The sequence below is a fragment of the Cyanistes caeruleus genome, chromosome 2, assembly GCF_971803275.1.
Source record: "Cyanistes caeruleus chromosome 2, bCyaCae1.hap1.1, whole genome shotgun sequence".
In the NCBI taxonomy this organism is placed as follows: Eukaryota; Metazoa; Chordata; class Aves; order Passeriformes; family Paridae; genus Cyanistes; species Cyanistes caeruleus.
In genome coordinates, this window is record NC_141702.1 from 57,217,278 (window position 1) to 57,237,153 (window position 19,876).

Genomic DNA, 19,876 nt, shown 5'->3' on the forward strand with positions numbered 1-19,876 from the left:
CCAGTCTGAGTCTGCAATCACTTCTGTTTCCCTGTGTTAAGAATTAGCTGAGAATGTTTAGGACTGGGCAATGAACTTGCAAAAGTATTTATGTTTCTAAGTGTTAGCTACAAAATTAAAAAAATAAATAAAAAAAAAAGGTAGTTTGAATAAGTTAACCAAACTGCAGTTTAGAGGAAATCTTAAATGGCACTTAATTCAACTTGCTGCCTATTGTATTTGGTCTCTAAGTCAGTAATGAAATGCTAGCATGGGAGCGCCAATCCTACAAGCATTAAAACTTTTGTCCAGGCTGTACTTATTTCTCACTGAAGTTATGAATGCATAAAGGAATAGCCATTTCCAATAGGATGTGCTAAATTGTGGTTGTGCACTTTTTTCTACTAAAATAGCTGTGGAGAAGTCGGAATCATCAGCACAAAAAGGAAATTTAATTCCAAATTTCCTGAAGTTAATCCTTCTATCTTTTTATTGCCATATGAATGTCATGTGCCTCTTATGCATCCTCCTTGGTGGTTTGCATTGGAATGGCTTACAGACGTGTATCGTGAAAAATGGAGTAAATACTTTCATTCTACTTGATAGCATTGCTAACAGTAACAAAAACTTGAAGGACATATATTATAGGAATTAATGGTAGAGTAGTGTTTTACCACCAAAATTCAGTTGGGGATGTTGCTTCTTCGTCTACTTGAGATCTAGAATTAGTAGCTCACATTTGTGGCACAGGTGCCTCAGTGCACGTAGATGACAACTTTACTCTTAGGATAATAATCTCATTTGTGGAACCTCTGGGAAAGCTTTATGTTTACTTAGACTAGTAAAATATCTTTAAGATTATTGTTTGAATTTTCATGTTAAACCTCTGTGATAAACTTATCTACATGGGTTGCAAAATTAAGTTTATTTACTTTTGAAGATTGCTGGCAAATTAAATGAATTACAGTTTTCATTTTCTCAGTACTGGATTTATGAAAAGAGTTGGCTATATTTTTCTTCCTAACATGGAGATCCCAAAAACTGTGCCATCTTTCTGTTGTCTCAATTGCATGTGCTTCACAGTTCTAGGGTAATAGACAGAGGTAATTGGTGAGGACTCAGAAATAAGGGTTATATATTAATATAATATAATGAGAATATAATGGGCTGTCATATGCAGCAGGAGATTCTCTTACTTTATCTGGCTATTTCATGCTCTGACCATTTTGCTAAATTTTCATTTCTCTGAATTTACTGTTTGGAATACACTGGATCTTTTGCCAGCTTATAGTACAGCTGACTGTCAGGTGTTCCTCTGAACAGCAATCCATGGTCATAGGGAAAATTAGGTTTTGCCCTGTTTCAAAGGCTGGGGTGGTGGTTTTCCACTCAAACCAGAAAAGCTAACTCTGCATGTTTAATACTTTTAACATAGGACTCGTTCATAATAAAACAAGAAAAAAATTTCCCAGGATAGCCAGTTACTAATTTCCATGCCTTAACAATATTAAAATGTAAGATACAGAAACATAAACAATGTGTTCAGATGTGTCCTAAGACAGTTGTTAGGCAACATGGGCTGCTGCTAGGATGTACTTTACTATTCTGTTCTTCGAGCTGGATCCTGTTAGAAGTGGTCAGACTTTTGAAGATTTAGTTTTGAATGTTTTTTTCTGGACTAAAGACAAAATTCTGGAAGAAATACCTGTAATGGAGACATTTTTGTTAGTAGCCCTTGTTTCCCCTCTCCAAATACAGAGATTTTGTGACCTTTTTTGAGTTAAGAGCTCTCAGAAGTTCTACTCGTCCTATGGAGGAGAGCTGTAAATGTATCTGAAGTATATTCATGAATGATCTGAAAGTATATTCATGAGTGTGGAAGGTAATTTGCCCCTGACTGGTAATTGCAGCATTTGCTTCTGAAAGGAGTCTTGAGATGATTTTGAGTAAAAATCATGATTTAATCCTTGAAGTAAGATCTTCTCTAGAAAAGCCTTAATAAGTAAGCCTTAGTAAGTTTTGTTCAGTGTGAAAGGAGATCAGTTCTAGTCTTTGACATTGTTACTTTTTATTGCAGGTAATCAAAACAAACATAATCAAATTCAATTTCTAAAAATTCCAAGAAGAAATCTCCACTAACATTATTATACAAATGAATCACATCTCAGAAGGATCACTGTCACAATATTTATAAGACTGTGCAGACACACTTTTAATTATCGGGTGTTTCTATCAGTCAGGGTTTGTAATTTCTAACAGCAGTTTTAATAACATTGGGAAAATATACTTCCACTTTTCTGTTTTTGTTTTTATTTTAGAGAAATGAGGTCAGGAAGTATAAGTACTCATTCTGTAAGTAAAACTGGCAGAAATTGTTCAACTGTGTATTTTTATTCCAGGTTGGTCCCAAAGGACAAGTTGTAGGAATTGATCATATCAAAGAACTAGTAGATGACTCAATAAATAATGTCAAAAAAGACGATCCCACATTGCTGTCTTCAGGAAGAGTGAAACTGATTGGTGAGCATCAGACTGATACTTTTACTAATTAAACTTATATTCTTTCTAGCAGCTGGTTGAAAATGACTGAATTGGATGTTATTAAACGTTTGAATTTAAGATGTTAAACCAAGGAAAGAGAAGCCAAATGAAAACTTTAAAATCTGAATTGTCTTTAGGCCTTTGAAAAACAGTGTATTCCCCCAGTGTTCATAATATGACTTCTGCTGATCTCAAAGACTGTGTAATCATTCTCATTAACAGGGAAGTGGTTTTTTAGTGAAAATACATGCTGAAGGTCTGTAATTTTATATTTGGCTATTCAAAATTGAGGTTTAATTCACAACTGTTCTTGAATAAATACCCTGTCATCTAAATTTGGGTGTTTTAACAAAGCCTTCACACTTCTGATAGAGTAGTTGAGAAAGCTGCATGTGAAGATTCAAGTGGAAAAAGTACTAGATTGGCAGTATGCACCATTGAAGTTTATTTCACTTGTTTTTGAAATTGACAGTAGTTGTATGTCAGGGAAGTGATTGATGCCAAAGTACTCTAATTCAGTTAGAGTTACTGAGAGGAAAAAATGCCCAAACAATACAAGGACAGTTAATTATTTTAAGTAATGTTTTTTTACTAAAAAAAAAAAAAATAAAAATTGTGTGGGTTGTTTGTTTGTTTTTTCTTTGGTTATTTGGTTGGGTTTTTTTTTGTTTGGTTATTGTTTGTTTTTCTTAGAAGATGCAAGGATGGCATGAGAAGTGTGTCATTCTATTGATTAAGTTTAAAAAGAAGTTGAAGGTCTGGGTGTTTTTTGAGGCTTCTTACAAGAACAGTTGGAAAAATCATTATGTGATGTTTGGCTCTTAGCTCAATTACCATTTTGATTCTTGGTCTTTTCTTGTAAAGGAGGGACTTTTCTAAATGTTTTTTTAATAAGTTTACCAACAAGTACGCATATATATAATGCAGTGTATCTTGCTGAGAACACTTAGGTCTCAGAACTTCTTGGAAAAGAAGTTAGATTGCTGTAGAGGGGGAATGAGGGAATAATTTCCATTGTTGCTATACAAAAGCAATTTTGACTTAGCTTTTGGTTGTTCCTGAACAAACTCTGGTGCTCTTGCAAGTCTAGAATTCTAAGTAAACATCATTATCTATATTATTTTTGACTATGTAGCAGGGTGACTAAGAGACTTGTGAATAGTTTTGTTGTGAGGTACATTTTGAAAAAGTACAGATGGACAAGTAATATTTCTGTGAATTAGGTGAAAAAGAATGTTTCAGCTGTGCTGGATTCCTGAGAATTTCTTGTGGAGAAAGATTTCAGACAGCTGTTTATTTAAAACAAAAAGACAGCAACAGAAAACCCCACCAAAACCCCCATCCCAAACACAGAAACAAAAAAGTTGTGAAAACCTGTTGATTAATGATAGGAGCTGTATGAAATAAGATCAGGTGTGTCAGTTGCTGGCTTTTCACAGTGTCCTTCAGATTCTACTCTGCTTTGTCATATCTCACATGTGCCATAACTGCATTTCAGGAACACCAAAATTATTTTGGGGTGTCTCAGTAAAACTGCATTGAGAGATTGGAAATAGGTATACTTGGATTAATATGTCTTTGTAAGTTTTTGTGTCTTTTGGCTTTTTTATTTATTTATTTTTTTATCGCTTGATTTTGTCTCCTCTTAATATCAGGAGGAAGCTTTTGAGGTGAATCTCTCAAGTGCTTCTACTCACCACTCTTTGGTTCACATGAGAGTACTCCTGGAAAGCACAATATGTTTTGTATGTGGATATTAAGACAATAAGACTTAGATCTAGACTGCAGTGATTATCCCGAAATGCGTATGTTGCATGGATGCCAGGTTCTCAGCAAAAACTTTTGCTGTACAGATCTACTTCTATTGTACTGCACTATTTGCTGATGCAGCCATAGCCAGCGGGGATGAGGGATTCTAAACAACTGAGGGAAGTAATTTTCTTCTCTTTCTGTGCTAGTGCTACAACTCTATGAAACAGGTCTGCATAGAGGCACTGAAGGCTTGAGTACGGTGATCAGCAGATCAGGTCTAGATTTATAAACAAGCTACAGAACCATTTTATAACAAAAATCCTGACATTTTTTCCTCATCACCACCTGCTGCCCACCATCACAATTACTTCAATAACAGGCTGCATGTAACTGGAGATGTGAGTAGGATAGGTGACATTATTCAGGATGTAAACACAAGCTGAAAATTTGGGGTCCTCTTTCCCCTTAGACATTGAATAATGAAATAATTTGAATGACATTGAATATATGAATGCCAGCTTAACTATTTTTTAAATCTCCTGGATATCTAAAAGTCTGCTGCCGTTGTGGGTGGATGTATTTCTTCTGTAACCATAATTTTTGTGGATTTTAGAAGGGAGGAGTCATGCTGTACCTGATGCATATGAAGCAGCATGATTTTTTTTTCCCCACTTTGGCTGTGTGTGTGCTGTTTTTGGAGATGTTAGCTATGGTTTCTGAGAGCAAAGGGATAGTTGTTTTTGGATCTGTTTTACTGCTGTCAGTAAAGTGATAAGATGTACAGAAGTCACATTCAAACTTCTCTGGAGAGTACACTAGGAACACTAATGTCTCAGAATACATGTGTTCTTCGGAAGTGACAGCAGTTTCTTTCACAGCTGCTTCTTCAACTTGGCAATCACTTCTTTTTCCAGCAGTATTGGAGGTCACTGTTTCTAATGCCTGCTGTGTACCCTGGGGAATAAGGGTCTGCCTCCTTGAGTAACTAACATAATTTTTAGCACTATCTATATGAATAAGCTAAAGAAGTCTTTCTCTGTTGCTGTCTCTGATGGAACAGCAGCTTGATACAGTAACACATCATTGCTGCTTCTTTAGAAGAGTTGTACAGTGCTACTAAGATATGTAAGTATTATATACTTGACTGCATTGAGATGGTTGTTCCAGTAGAACACTTTGGCAGTCAGAGGGATTAGACCCTGGAAGTACTGGAACTTCCATTACTGGTGATCTCTGTTGCCATCTGACTTAGTGGAAATGCTGATCAATAGGGATGAGTTCTCTTGAAGCGCTGGTACTTCTTGCTTCACAACTTCTGGTTGTGGCCCTTGGTTGGAGCTTTTGCTGGTCAGAATTGAAGAGTATTTATGTCACTGACCTCTAAGAGGCTTCTCAGCTTCTGAGGAAATGTGCTCTCGTAAAGAGAAGGTCCTTGAGAGGATCATCTTTTAGGACTTCATAAGGAAGATGACAAATACTTCTGTTTTAATTGTTTTGAGGAGCTGTCCAGGTCTTCCTGTACTGTCTTGAATACCTAAGGGTGTTCTTACTATCCAGGTGGCTCTCCTTATCATGGAGGTCAAAATGAAACCTGCTGTGGTGACTATATATTTTTCTTGCCTTGAGAGTTGTTAAAGGCAAAAAGTTGACAGGTTTCAGTGTCTGACTGGGGCGTAGCACTTGTTTTGATTCTTTCAGTTTTAATTAACCTGTGATACTGTTGTTTGCACAGAAGTCAAAACTTAGCCTGCTTGACGATGGGAAACCCCAAATTACTTGTGCTGATCAGAAGACTATGCTCATTAACCTCCATGTTTTTTCTTTTTGACTGATTATTAGAACTTCTGTAATCACAGAGTATGAATATATGGATGGTTCAGCATCATTTATTGCATTTGTTCTAAATAACTCCAGAGAGATCCTGCCTGACTTGCTCTGATTTCTGTTGCTTTCCTGTAAATAATGCGGATGCCATATTCACATTGTCTTTTTTCAAAGCTTGACCCAAGGTCCAAGTTGGTTTGTCACATTTCATTGGCTTAAAACCCCCAAACTGTTACTCTTTCCTTCTGCATAACTGGGATGGTATGAGATGCCTGTGCTAGGGTGCTTCTCCATGAGTTCTCCACCAAAGGTGAAGAACCACTGGTAACTTCTGAAAATCGTAATTACTCCTAGCATCTTCCAAGCAGCCACCTGGAGCTTTTGTCATGAGTCTGACCTGGCTCTCTGTGTTAGTCCAGTGATTGTCTGCTGGAAGAATAAATAGTGAGGCTCATCTGCTGGAATGTGGGGTGTGCAGAGGTTGCTGCAGTACTGCATTAATGTATGCATATAGGTGTGGGCTTTTGTTGCAACTGGTAGTGCAGTTGTAGGCATAATCCATGGGAAACACTTCCTTTGTCTTTTCCTCACCTTTGGAGTCTTCTGATACATGATTCTGACGTTTAATGCTTTGGACTTAAGATTTGCATTATGTTTAGGAATGGTGTGCATGAAGACAAGGCAAAGCAAATTGTTTGTTCTGAGAGGGTAAATGAGGGGGGAAATTCACCTGTGCTTGAATTGGTAGGGAGCATAAATACTTTAGTATCTTTTCTAGGTGGATGATGTGTTTCCAAGAACTTTCATTATAAACCCATGCTTTCTAATTTCAGATGCCTCAATATTATTTATATATATATATATTACAAGCATGTGTATGTGCATATGAGGGTGTTTTGTTGCATTTATTTTACAAATGTGTTTATTTTTTACATACAGATATGGGAAACCAGCTGTTTTCTCCAGTCCTTTTGAAAATGTTTTAAAAACCAGTGTTTTCTTGCAGTGGGAGATGGACGAATGGGATATGCAGAAGAAGCTCCCTATGATGCAATTCACGTTGGAGCTGCAGCCCCGGTTGTGCCCCAAGCAGTAAGCTTTTATGTTTTGTGTGTGTGTTTCTGTAGTATCTTAGCTGTAGAGAGTGCTTTGCATATATCTGTATGTAAAATACTTTTTATACTTGGTAGCTTGCACTGCTGGGAGTATCAGTGGGCAGTGTGGTATTACTGTATGGTGTGGGGTTTTTGTCTCTGTTACAATTGGGCTTCCTGTTGGTCTGATAAAGCTGTATGTTCTAATAACTCCGCTCTAAATAAACATATTTTAAAATTACACGTGTGCAACCCTCTATTACAAAAATGAACTGGAATATTCTATTTAATAAGAAAATTCAGTTTTTTAAAACACTGAGGTACAAAATTTAAGTGTGTTTCCCAAGTTCCAAAGCACTGAGTCCGTTGAAGGTAAAATGCTCAGCTGGAAGTACAAACAGTGCCATTTGTTCATAGCTTTCAGAATGGATACAGGGCAGTTCTTACCAGAGAAGCTGAAGAGTAACTAGGGGCTTTAGAGTGTGCATCCATATAGTCCATTTTTGCAGATAAGATTTTTTTTTTCTCCTCCTTTCCTCAGGCACATGGTAATATATAGCATAATTTTTATATGCTAGATGCCAGTTAATGTTTTTAAATCTTAGTGAGGTATAGAGAAAGATTGGGCTTTGAGGTGTTGTAGACAGATTAGACATTTCCAGACAATGACCAGCGGCGGGGGGGTTGCTTCATTTTTTTTAAAGTTGGTTGTGTTTTTAGGTGTTTTTTGAGGGGGATTTATTTGTTAGGGTTTCATTGTTTGAGTTCTTCTGTTGTTTTTTTCTTTGGTGGGGATGCATGGGAGGGTGTTCCCAGCAAAACGTTGATGATGACAGTTTAAAAAGTAATTGAAAGCTTATTTGTGAATGAAACAGTTCTTAATTATAACTTTTGTTAGCAGTGGGGATTAAGCTTTTTTTCATGACATCTGGGAAGTATGAAATTTTCCTTGAGACTACTGTGATTAGCCTTTAACTATGAAAAAAAAATGCAAGCGTTTTTCAGATACTATGTTTACGTGTCACTTATCTTACTCATTCATATATTTTAGACTAGTTTCATAAAAGACTGTTCCATTCACAGAATGAAAGAGGAGCTGTTGGGTAATGAGTGTGTTGTAGACAAAATTTTTCGAGGAAGAGAAATAATAAAAAGTCACCAATCTTACTCTGAAGGTTTAAGGGGAGATCAGTTACCCCCAGAATTTTTGACACTGGACCTGTACTGATACACAATAACTATTAAACAGTTAAACAGTTCAAAAGTTTGAATCTGCTAATAATTTGTGATTTACATGTTTCCCCCACATATACAGAAAATAAAACCGCAACCTCCCCAGTTAATTAAATTATTTTACTCTAATACCAGTTGTTTTACCATGTTGCTGTGATACTCTCATTTTCAGTGCACTTTTTATTTTTCCTAATGGAAGCAGTTATCTACTTCATAAAAGTAGATAGATACATAATGGCAAAGCTATTAATCTACTGTAACAAACTTTGGATCCAGCTTCTCTGAAGTGGCTGGTTACATTCTAATTTCTGTGTTGTGTTCTAGCTTATAGACCAGTTAAAACCTGGCGGAAGATTGATATTACCAGTTGGCCCTGCTGGGGGAAACCAGATGCTCGAACAGTATGACAAACTAGAAGATGGCAGTGTCAAAATGAAGCCTCTGATGGGAGTGATATATGTGCCTTTAACAGATAAAGAGAAGCAGTGGTCCAGGTGGAAGTGATTTTCTGTTCCACTTACTTCTTCCACACACATTCAAGGTGAAAGGGTGTGAATTTTAAGCAGATAGACTGCAAGGCCTGCCTTTGCTGCTGTCATTGCTTTCTGCTCCTCCATACCATGAAAAGTGACTCAGTCTGCATTACTACATCACCCAAAGGAGGTTATGCTAAGTTTGAGCTAAATTAAAAGCAGAAGAAAAATATTGCATGGGTTGCACTTTGTCATTTTTGGACATGTTTTCTTTAGTCTTTGGTGTTTTGAAGATTCTTAATTGTTGTTTTAAACACAGTATTTTCTAAGGCTAAACTTCACTTTTAATGAACTTTTTATAACTATTTTGCCCAATAATTAGGGTGAAGTGTAAAATTTTACTTAATAAATACTGTTTTGTCCTTTAAGTTAGTGGTAATTGGGTGTTCATTTTTTATTTTCCTGAAACACTACAAATGAAGAAAAATCTTTGCAAAATCCTTTGTGGAAAATGTAGGTGATCTTGCTAGCACTTTTTCTTTAGCCCCCAAATAGCAAAAAGTAGAGGATATAATTCTTTCTTCCCTAAAGTATAAATGTAGTTGAGTAGTGTCCAGAAAATTTTCTCAGATGTGTTATTAGAAGTCTGTCATCTGTCTCTGATGGGGCAGTATTTGTGTTTGCCAATACATCAAACTCTAAAGGCCTTTCTAGAAGTAGGAAACCTTCCAGTTTGCTGAATTGAATAGCCAGTAATAAATAAATAATTAAATAGATGTAATGCAGCTGTCAGCTTAAGCCATGGTAGGCATTAGTATGTGAATGAACAAAGCAGCAGTGCTGTTTTGCTTCCTGGCAGAAAGTGCTTGTGAATGTATTATTGGCATTAGTGAAGTGCAGAGATGTGCATTGAGCTCTGAAAACAACTCTTGAGCTTTATAAGCTAAATTTAGATTTTTGGTTTTTTTCCCTTGATATTCTGGAGTATAGCTTGTGATTTGAATACATGAATACTTAGTCTAACATATCAAAATATTCATAAAAAGTACAAATAAAGTGTTTTGCATACTGTTGCTTAGTGAAACCCCATTTCAGTGTTTCTTGGATTACTGTATAGCCACCATGTACAAATGACACTTCAAACAACTTCAGTGAGGTACTGCTTAGTTCAAAGCTTGTGAAGCATGCTTGTTATTCAGATGTTTTTCATTTGTTATGCAAACGAATGCTTTGGCATCGAATATCACCAGTATTCCCTCAGTGTGGTACTCAGGGGTTTCCTGCCTCTTGTAAGGCTTTGGAAGCTTTCCTTTGTGGTTGGTTTCCTCCTCTGGCAAATGTTTTATTTAAGTTTGGAGTCCATGCTTCACTTGCTCTAAAAAAAGAGTAGTCATCTTCTTAAGCCTTCCTTCTCTCAGAGAGGTTTCATAGATTTTTCTCCATTCAGGCTGATCTGATTACAGTAGCAATTGGAATTTTTTTGGTCGCAGCAGTGTATGTTCATAAAACACTTTAGGAAGAGTTTCTCAAAAGTGCTTATCCCTTGCTACAAGTGAAGGTGGTGTGTACTGTGTTATGGACTAGAATTCTGAGGTTTTTGCATCTCTTTGGTGCAGTTTGGTATTTCATTTTGTCTGCCAGCTTGGGAAGAGCTAGTAGTTTGTCTTTGAGCCTTCTTCAGTCATGCATCTTGTAGGGTTATTTTCTCCAGAAATTCATACCAGTTCCTGTGCTTTTATGATACACTTTTTGATTTTATTTATTTATTTAATTTAAGAATTTACAGTGGTGTTACCAGAAAATACAAGTGCTTAGCCTGAAGGGTTCATCTGCAATGGCATAGAGGCTGTATCTTCTTATGCACGTTTAAATTTTGTTCCATCTTGGAACTCTCTGTTAAAGAAAATCTCAGAAGTCCACTTCTTGTAATGTTTGGTATTTCTTTAATTGTCTTTTTTGTGATCTGAATAAAATTCCCATTCCGTTTTCTAGGCTAACTGTGAGTGTATTGCTGACCTTTCAGAAGGTCACTTTTTTTGTTGTTGTTTTTTTCTTGTTGGTGACTATGAAGTCTATGGTCAGCCAGCTGCTGCTAAGGAAATTCCTAATTATAAGTCAGCATTTGCTATCTATGCTGGCATCAAATATGAAAGAGGTGTTTTTTCTTCACTTCCTAGATTTCAGTTTTTCTTTTCTAAATGGCTCAAGATCTGTGAGCAATTTGTTGCTGTACATCTCAAATTCATTAAACAATAATCATGTTAAGATTAGCTCAATTCTGTGTGTTTAGTTTGTCATTCTTTTAGTTTACATTATGTGCTTTCATTCCTAATGCAGGTAACTTCCATTACATGGAATGAAGAATTGGTGTCCCTTGACAAAATAGAATTGATAGGCCAGCAGCATTTTCCTAGGCTAGCAGACCTTCCAGTTGGCAGGAAAGTCAACTGGAAGCTGTTTAAATTTTTGCTGAGCCATTCACGTTTTGGAATGTTCTTTAATGGGGCTGCAGGGTGCTTTTGCAAAGCAGCACAACACTCACACAAAGTGGTGTTTGAAGTCAAACCTGTCTTCAGGTACTGTGTATCATACTTCACTATGTAAAACTGCAATCTTGTAGCAAAAGGAAATTTGGACTAGCTGGAAGGAAAAGATTCCTTGGATTTCAATACATTGCTAAATAAAGCATCTTATTTGTGAATACTGTTAATTTTTTTTAAATTTAGGCCATGACTTTCTAGTTTTGGTTCAGTTACAGTAATATTTTATTAAGCTCCCAATATTAGTGGAAATCATCTCAAATGTCCCTGGGACATTTAGAAGTAGAATATACACAGGAACCCTATTTTTGGTACAAAACAATACGAAGTAGTGTGCCAGAGATCCAGCAGTCAGTGCCCAGATACGTGTTTATATTGATAAGGGTATCCTTTCATATAAAACTTATCAATTATTTTGGGTATTTTTACTGAAAAATAGGATGGAGGGAAGGCCTCTTGTGTTGCACAGTTGGGAACATGGCTTGATGGCTGCCTTACTGGCAGATCTTGTATAAACTAGGATCTCTGGTTTTATTTCTCTGTGAGAGTTCACCTGCTACTTATTTGGAAAAACGATTTCAAAAGTCACAGGATCATGGTATTATTTAGGATAGAAAACACATTTAAGGTCATTGAGTCTGACTGTTAACCCTGTGCTGCCAAGTCCACCACTAAACCATTTTCTCAAGGGCTACTTCTACACATCTTTTAAATACCTCCAGAGGATACCTTGTCCTGTTGGCCACGCTGTTGCTTATACAGAGGCAGAGGAGAATAACAATGTAAATAACACTTAGCAATGGGTCTGCATTTTGGATTTGATTTCCAAACAGGCAGCTGTTTAAAAATGTTAACAACTGCTTTTCTCTTACATATTGTATTAGTAGAAATTACTTATAAATATTATGCTAAACTCATATTTTCTGATAAAATACAAAATTATAATGACAGTATTACCCTTCTGAGCAAAAACTTCAGTGACTGAACTCGACTATTAATGTATCCCACTTATCTGTACATAAACCACGATTAAAAATACAGCCTTTTGGAAAATGTATTTATTAGGATATATTTTTATATGTTTCTGCTTCAAAACTCTTACTCAGTGTTTCAAGTGCCCCTGACGATCTAGTTGACCAATTTAATTTGAAATTAACAGGTACTGTTTGCTGGAATTCTGAGGGCATGCAGAATAATGATTATGGTTCAGCTGCTTATTTTACTTTGGCTAAAAGAATCTCTGCACAGAACATTTCAGTTTAAATTTAAGAATTAGGTATTATTGTGGTGGTTTGACCCTGACTGAATGCCAGGTGCTCACCAAAGCCTCTCTCTCCACAACTAGACAGAGGAGAAAGAACTCAACAGAAGGCTCATGAGTTAAGGACAGGAATAGGTCACTCACCAGTTACCACCATGGGTACAACAGACTTGACTTGGGGATATTAATTGAAATTATTGCCAGGCAAAATCAAAGCAGGATAATGAGAGGTAAAACAAACCTTAAAAACACCTTTCCTGCACCCCTTCTCTCTCCTTCCTAGCTCTACCTCCTGTCTTCTGGCAGTGCAAGGAGGCAAGGAATGGGGTTTATAGTCAATTAATTACACATTCTTCCTGCTGCTTCTCAGGGAGAGGAGTTCCTTCCTCTGCTTCAGTGTGGGGATTTTCCCACAGGACACAGTTCTCCATGAACTTCTCCGATATGACTCCTTCCTATGGGCTACAGTTCATCATGAACTGCTCCAAGATGGGTCACTGTTCTTGGGATGCAGTTCTGCAGGCACAGCCTGCTCCAGCATAGGTTCCCTACAGGGTGACAAGTCCTGCCAGGAAAGCTGCTGCAGTGTGGGCTTCTCTCTCCATGGGTCTGCAGGCTCCTGCCAGGACCCTGCTCCAGCATGATTCCCACAGGTTCACAGCCTCCTCTCAGACATCCAGCTGCTCCAGTGTGGGCTCCTCCACAGGCTGCAGGTGGATCCCTGCATCCCTGTGACCCTCCATGGGCTGCAGGGCCACAGCTGCCTCAGCATGGCCTGCACCAGGGGCTGCAGGGAAATCTCAGCTCTGGTACCTGGAGCAGCTCCTGCCCCTCCTCCCTGATCTGGGTGTCTGCAGTGCTGTTCCTCTCACATGTTCTCACCCCACTCCTCTCTGCACAATAAGTTCTCTCTTTCTAAAATGTGTTACCACAGAGATGTTGCTTCTATTCCTGACTGGCTCAGCATTGGCCAGTGGAGGGTCCATCTAGGAGCCAGCTGATGTTGGCTCTGTAGAACATGGAGGGAGGAAGCTTCTGGCAGGTTCTCACAGAAACCACCCTGTATCCTCCCACCCCACCAACGCCAAAACCTTGCCAGACAAACCCAATACAATTATGTGAAAGTACATGTGATATATCTGATGCGGTGGATTACAGAAAAAAAATCCTATATAATTTCAATTTACTCTGAATTTTATGATTGATCATGGCAAATTATAAATATTTTATAACAGCACCTTTCCAGATTAAAATGTTAAAAGTCTAAATATTGCATCTTTAAAGTTATAAAGTGAGAAATAATGGGCTGCTGAAACACTGAGTGGATGCTGTATTTCTAATTAATAAAAGGCTGCACTCTGAATTTCACTTTCAGGAATGACAACATGTTTTTCATAGATGAATGACATTGAAAAGGGAAAGTCAAATGCTGCCTAATGACAAGAAAATTGAAGTGGATCTAAAAGATTGAGATACAGACTTTAGCTAGATTTATAAATCTAAATGTTCAAATATTTAATTTGAATGTCTTCCACTAAACAGATGGTGAGGGATTGCAAAGCTGCATGACTTACTTATATTCCAAACTTATTATTGGTAAGATTATTGATTCTCTTTATTTTATTTCATGGCAAATGCTGTTATTTTCCCGTAATGTTGCCTATCAGATTTTTTTCTGAGACTGTTTCTTGGTTTGTTGTTGGATATTCATAACGGGATAATGGGAAGCATAGAATATTCATGTATATGCTTTCCCTAGCAGTAAGCCAAAATTTTTCAAACTTTATTACTTTTTTTTTCAAGAACAGTAATTTTGAGCTAATGACTTCTGAAATTTGCTTTAACTTACAAAGTTGCTTTGATGCCTCAGTTGACAGAGGAGTGGTTCTCTTGGTGGAATTCCAAAGGCCTGAGAAGAACTACTGTGGTGACTTAAACCCTAAATATAGATATTGCTTGCTAAGCAGGAGCTGGTAAGAAGATTGGAAGGAGTGCATATATGAAGGTGGAGAGAAATTGCACAAGTTGTGTAAGAATCATAGCAAATAGCCATGGCTAGGAAGAACGCAAATTAGTAGATCTTTCCTGAGGCTCTAGAGGACAACAGGATAATTTTAACATGGAAAGAGCAATCTTTTGAGTCTCCTTTTAAGCTTTTTAGCAGGATAGATTTTGTTGCATCACTGGGAGGATAGACCTGTATCCTGATTCTTACCAGTAGCTGAAACCTGGTGGATTTCATAGCTTGGCAGTTTCCAATCCATACAGGATCAGCTCAGGTCAACTGATGCTGGTTTGCAATATGTATTTATGTCTGCAAGCTGTGCTACATTAGGGAGAAAGCTGACAACTGTTAACCTATCAGGTGATCCAAGACTTTTCTGGAACTTTCTAATACATACATCCAGTAATGCACATATAAATTCAACTTCTATCTGTAGAAAATAAATGCTGTGTATTTTTGACATTTATATCATGGATTGGTTTGGGCTGGCATGCTGCTGTTAGATTAATGAGTAGTGAAGAGCAAGTGAAAAATCTCTTGAGGAAAGCTGATCCCCTTAATACAGTAAATGTTCTAAAAAATAAAATATGAAAGCCTTATTTTGAATGTCACATATAGGATGTAGTGGTCACAAATATGTTAAAGCAATGAAAAATACCAACAATTAAAACATTGCTATGTTAATATAATTTATTTTAAATGATATATTTATGTAATACTTACATGTTTTAAGTAGAAATATCATTTTGGAAAAGAAAAAACAAATCCTCACTTTAAATACCTTAAGTGCATTAGCAACATTATGCAAAAGCCTTGCTAACATCTGTGGCTGGGTAAAATCGTTGTGTTTAATATTTTGAAGTAAATACAGAATGTTTCTTAGGCTTACAGCTTCTTGAGGATCTACCTTGGGTTTGAAGGATTAAGAATTACTTGTCACAGTAAAAGACCAGGGTTTAATAAAGCTGTGAGTGTGTGGTAGGAATCAGGATAAAAATCACACCCACAATTAGGCATATGAGACTAAGCCAGCAACAGCAGTAGTCATTATTTACATACACTTCTTGAAGTTGTAAAAATTAACGGATGATGCAGCTCCTGGAAGTGTTAGGGATGAATGAAGCACTTGTCCTGAATTCACTGGCACTGCATTTTAAACTGAGTATCAGATGTTAATTTCTTTTTATCTGTTTAAAGTAAGCAAATACCCATTCTGTGAGATAGCAAATACGGAGAGCTTCCAAACCTTTAGCTATAAATAATTTTTTCTTTATCCCTGCCAGGATGTCTTCTTCCGCCTCCTGCTTTTTTCTGCTGTCTGTAATTACTGCAGTGCTCTAAAGCTGTGTGATTAGTACCTTGCTATTAGGAGGCAGTGCAAAGTGCAAAGAATGCAAATATTTATCACTTACAAATCACAAGGTTTGCATCCCCAGCTGCATTAGATAGAAAACTAGCATTTAAGCACTAGTTTCTACAGCCTTTTCAGTTGCTTTTAAAATGTTTTGCATGCTGTCATTCCATGCTATATGATTCTTGGAGCATAATAATGTCTTTGTAACTTTAAAGTTTTGTATGTGTGCATGTAGAACTATATTTTTGTGGGTTAGTGCGCATGATAGCAGGAGATACTATTGAAATCAATACTGATTGAGCCAGCAATCACATTACTGAGGTGTTTTTTTTTTCTAATTCAGACACTGTTTGCTTTGGCTAATGAGGCTGATGCACCTGCTAAAAGAAAAATTGCAGCAAACTCATTCTGAATTTATAGATCACTTGTGCCTTGTGAAAAAAAAAAGGAGTCAAAACGTTTCCCTTTGAGTTTTCCAGTGCTCAGAGTGGCACAGTGCACAGCTTTCACATTTGATGGGTGTTTTGCTTTAAAATTAATGCTTTAGAAATACTTAAATCACTACTATGTGATTACTTTATAACTTCCAACTTATGGTTGGAATATAGGTTCTATGGGTCTCTTGTTTCAATGTGTCTTCAATGTCCTACAGGAACAAACATCTACATTTTCTAGATTCCTTTCAGCAATTTAGAGAGAATTCTTGATGCATCCTTTCTCCTGACTAGATCTCCTTTTAGCTCACACACACATACACCCCCACATACACTGCCCTGCCCCACCAGCTTTTCCATAACCTACTCCTGATTTATTGTAGCTCCTTCAGGCGCTAATCGAGCTCCTTTGAGAAATAAATACATTTAAGTGGTACAAACTGCATGACAGGGATGCAAGATTGTGTTCCCGCTTTCTTGAGAGTTCTTGAGTGCAGCTGAAGCTAAACTTGCCTTTTTGGCAACTACAGAGGATGGGTTTTGCCAATGCTCTGTCCAGTAAGCTGGCTCAGTTGCTTGCCAGTGTGTAGCCAGCAGAATTCGGATGGCTGGTAGCTGTGTTGCTAGCTGTGCAGTGTATGGAGTTCCTTTAGGTCAAGTGATCCATTAAATGTAAAATGGAGGGACCCATATTTCACATTAAATCACATAATAGTATGAGATGAGATGGGATTGCTGTTGCCTTTCCTTTGGGGTTTGTTTTTTTTCTCAAATGCTTGAAGAGATTTCTGAAGTTTTGCTGATGTGCGTGAGCACTTAAATGTAACCTGAATCAATAACAAAACTTTTCAAATATCATTTCCAAGGGGAGAAGAAACATAACTGCATGTGTTTTCTTTCTACAGGGATGAATTGTAAAAGCTACATCATCTTGACCCAAACCTAGTGTTACAGTGGACTGCTCATCTCCAGTTCTAAAAGCTTTTTGAAAACCAACAGCATTGCAGCTTGTTTTGGACTTCATTATACTGTTGTTATCAGCATGGAAAAGCGTGATGTTTGTTTTATTTTTTTAGATGCTCAAGGCAAATCTGATAAAGAAATGGTGGAAAGTTTTATGTGGGCACTGTTTTATTTAACATGCCTTTATTTCACTTTCATCTGTTCAAAGTGAATTTCTGCAAAACTGCAGATAAAGACCTATAGCTTGTGAACTTTAAATTTGATGGAGGAACTTGAACACTCACTTCTCTCGGCTCCTGTGTCCCTTGGTAAAACTGCTTCTGTGCACCTTATGACACTCTGTAGGTATTACCAGGTTTTCTGTGTTCCAACGTCTTCTAGATGCTACTAAAAGGAGATGAACTTCCTTTCTAAGCTTTTGACATGGTGTCATAGACTAGCATGTAGTAGGTACAATCAGCTGCTTTTTTACCTTAAAACCAGGCATTTGTATATATAAAATTTCAAGACATCAGAGGTAGGTAGCTGCTCTTATCAAACATTGCTATTCAAGCTGGACATAACAGACATGGTTTTCCCCTTCCTTCTAAAATTGATTAATGTAATCTTGAAATTCTCTTGTGGTTTATAGCTCAGTGCTGGTGTGATACACATGGATCTAACTCCATAAATGTGAAGTGAGGTGTGTTCCAATCACTGAAAAATTTACACAATGCTGCTTTGCCAAATAAAAGGGGGGTTTTGTGCTTGTGTGGAAGATTAGGATGGGTAGGTAGTCTGAGATGTGGATTTCTAGGTTTTTTATTAGAAACCAAAACCCCCTTTGGTTCTAAAAGAAAGTTGCTTTTGGCAAAGCCATTTGCTGTATTAACATCCTTATTTTTATAACAGTGGGCATCCAGGAAAAATTCTGGCTTTTTAGAAAGTGAATTCTAAATTGCTGTAAAAGGAACACATCGTGCATGCATAAAGAATCCTGGACTCCTAAGTATAGAGAGATGTACTTGTTCAGTTTTCATACAGAAGAATAGTTGGAAGGCTATAAACCTTTTTTTCTGTTTTGGTACTGTAAATGTCAACAGCAAATTGTGAAGCAGTACAGTAAGGTGGGCTGCTTTGGGAAAGGGGGGAAGTGTGTCTTCAATCATCTTGCTCATATTTGAGCAACCAGGAATTAAAATAAACGGGGAAGGGGGGTGGTGGGGGGTGGTTTGTTTGTTGTTGTTGTTTGGGGTTTTTTATGATAGGAAGGATTGTAAAATAAAACAACCCACAGTGATCACTGGGAAAAAAACCAAACCAACTTTTTATGGTGGAAGAAATAATTTAGAGATAGGATTAATCCCTGGAAGTATAAAGGTAAAAATTCAAAGGCTTCTGAATATGGAAAAGGAACATTTTAAATAACTTGCATTTGAAGGCCAGCCCCATTTTATTCTTCTGTAAAAGACACTATATGACTTAATTTATTTAGATGTTTGGATGTTAATGTACCACCTCCTGATCTGACTGCAGCCTGGGAGCACATGCACAAGATTAATCTTATAAAGAAATTAATATAGCACATATTCTAGAAAATACAATCCAGAAAAATCCACTTGCGTCTGACAAATTTGTACTAACCCACAATCAACTGTGACTCTAGTTCTTGATGTTGAAGTGAAATATCTTAACTGATGCATGCTAACGTTCAACCTTTTGGTCGCTGTATCTTTCAGTTTGAGTTCAGCTTTATTTACATCTTCTCACTAATTTAATCAGTTAAATGAAAGATATGAGCTCAACTGTATCCAAAATCCTGTCTCTGGACGCAGTGTAATAAGCTAGCCTGACTTGGAAGTGGTGTTAAAGCTGAGACCCGATGACAACTTCCTGGGGGATAACCACTTCAGGAGGTGTAAGGCTTCAGGGACCAAGGCTGGTGGGAATAGTGCACCCATTCCACTGAAGGGTTGATGATAGTCAAGGTACTTGGACAGAAAGGAGTATCCAGGTGTAGCATTTAGGAGTCGAAAATGGAAACTCCTCCATGGTGGAGCAATGGTTCTGAAGTAAAAACTTGGAGACAAGGACAAGTTGAAATGCAGAAGACTTGAAGAGCTTGAATAAATGCTGTGTGAACTGTCTGAATTGCTACTTTGCCAAATAAAACAAATTGAGAGGAAGCTGTATCTAGGTGTCTGTCTGATTTTGTCACTGGTTTTGTTGTTTTTAACATTCAATGGGATTTTACATCTCCAAAAGAAAACATGTATAAAAATACTGATTTGCTAACTGACCAGAACTATGTGTCCATTTTCAGTCAATTCATGTAGTGCAGCAGCTACAAAGCCTGGTAATACTACCTGGAATGTAAGTGGGGTTTTTGGTGGCTGCTTGGAATTTCTCTTAGTTCGCATCTGTGTGTTTTGGTGAACAGGCTC

General features: G+C 37.3%; 1 protein-coding gene across 5 annotated transcripts in view; it reads left to right on the forward strand.

Annotated features, from left to right (window-relative positions):
• The window catches only part of PCMT1 (protein-L-isoaspartate (D-aspartate) O-methyltransferase), a 41,047-nt gene extending 21,423 nt beyond the window's left edge, over positions 1-19,624 (forward strand). For 2 of the 5 annotated variants that reach the window (XM_086877209.1, XM_086877205.1), the window contains exons 5-8: positions 2,379-2,499; positions 7,103-7,188; positions 8,748-8,917; positions 17,396-19,624. In XM_086877209.1, the coding sequence (XP_086733335.1) occupies positions 2,379-2,499; positions 7,103-7,188; positions 8,748-8,917; positions 17,396-17,408 (390 nt within the window). In that variant the 3' untranslated portion in view covers positions 17,409-19,624. Of the gene's footprint in view, positions 1-2,378; positions 2,500-7,102; positions 7,189-8,747; positions 11,173-17,395 lie in introns of those variants that run through there. The other 3 variants (XM_086877208.1, XM_086877210.1, XM_086877206.1) reach the window with 3 other exon arrangements.
• Positions 19,625-19,876: the final 252 nt, after the last annotated feature.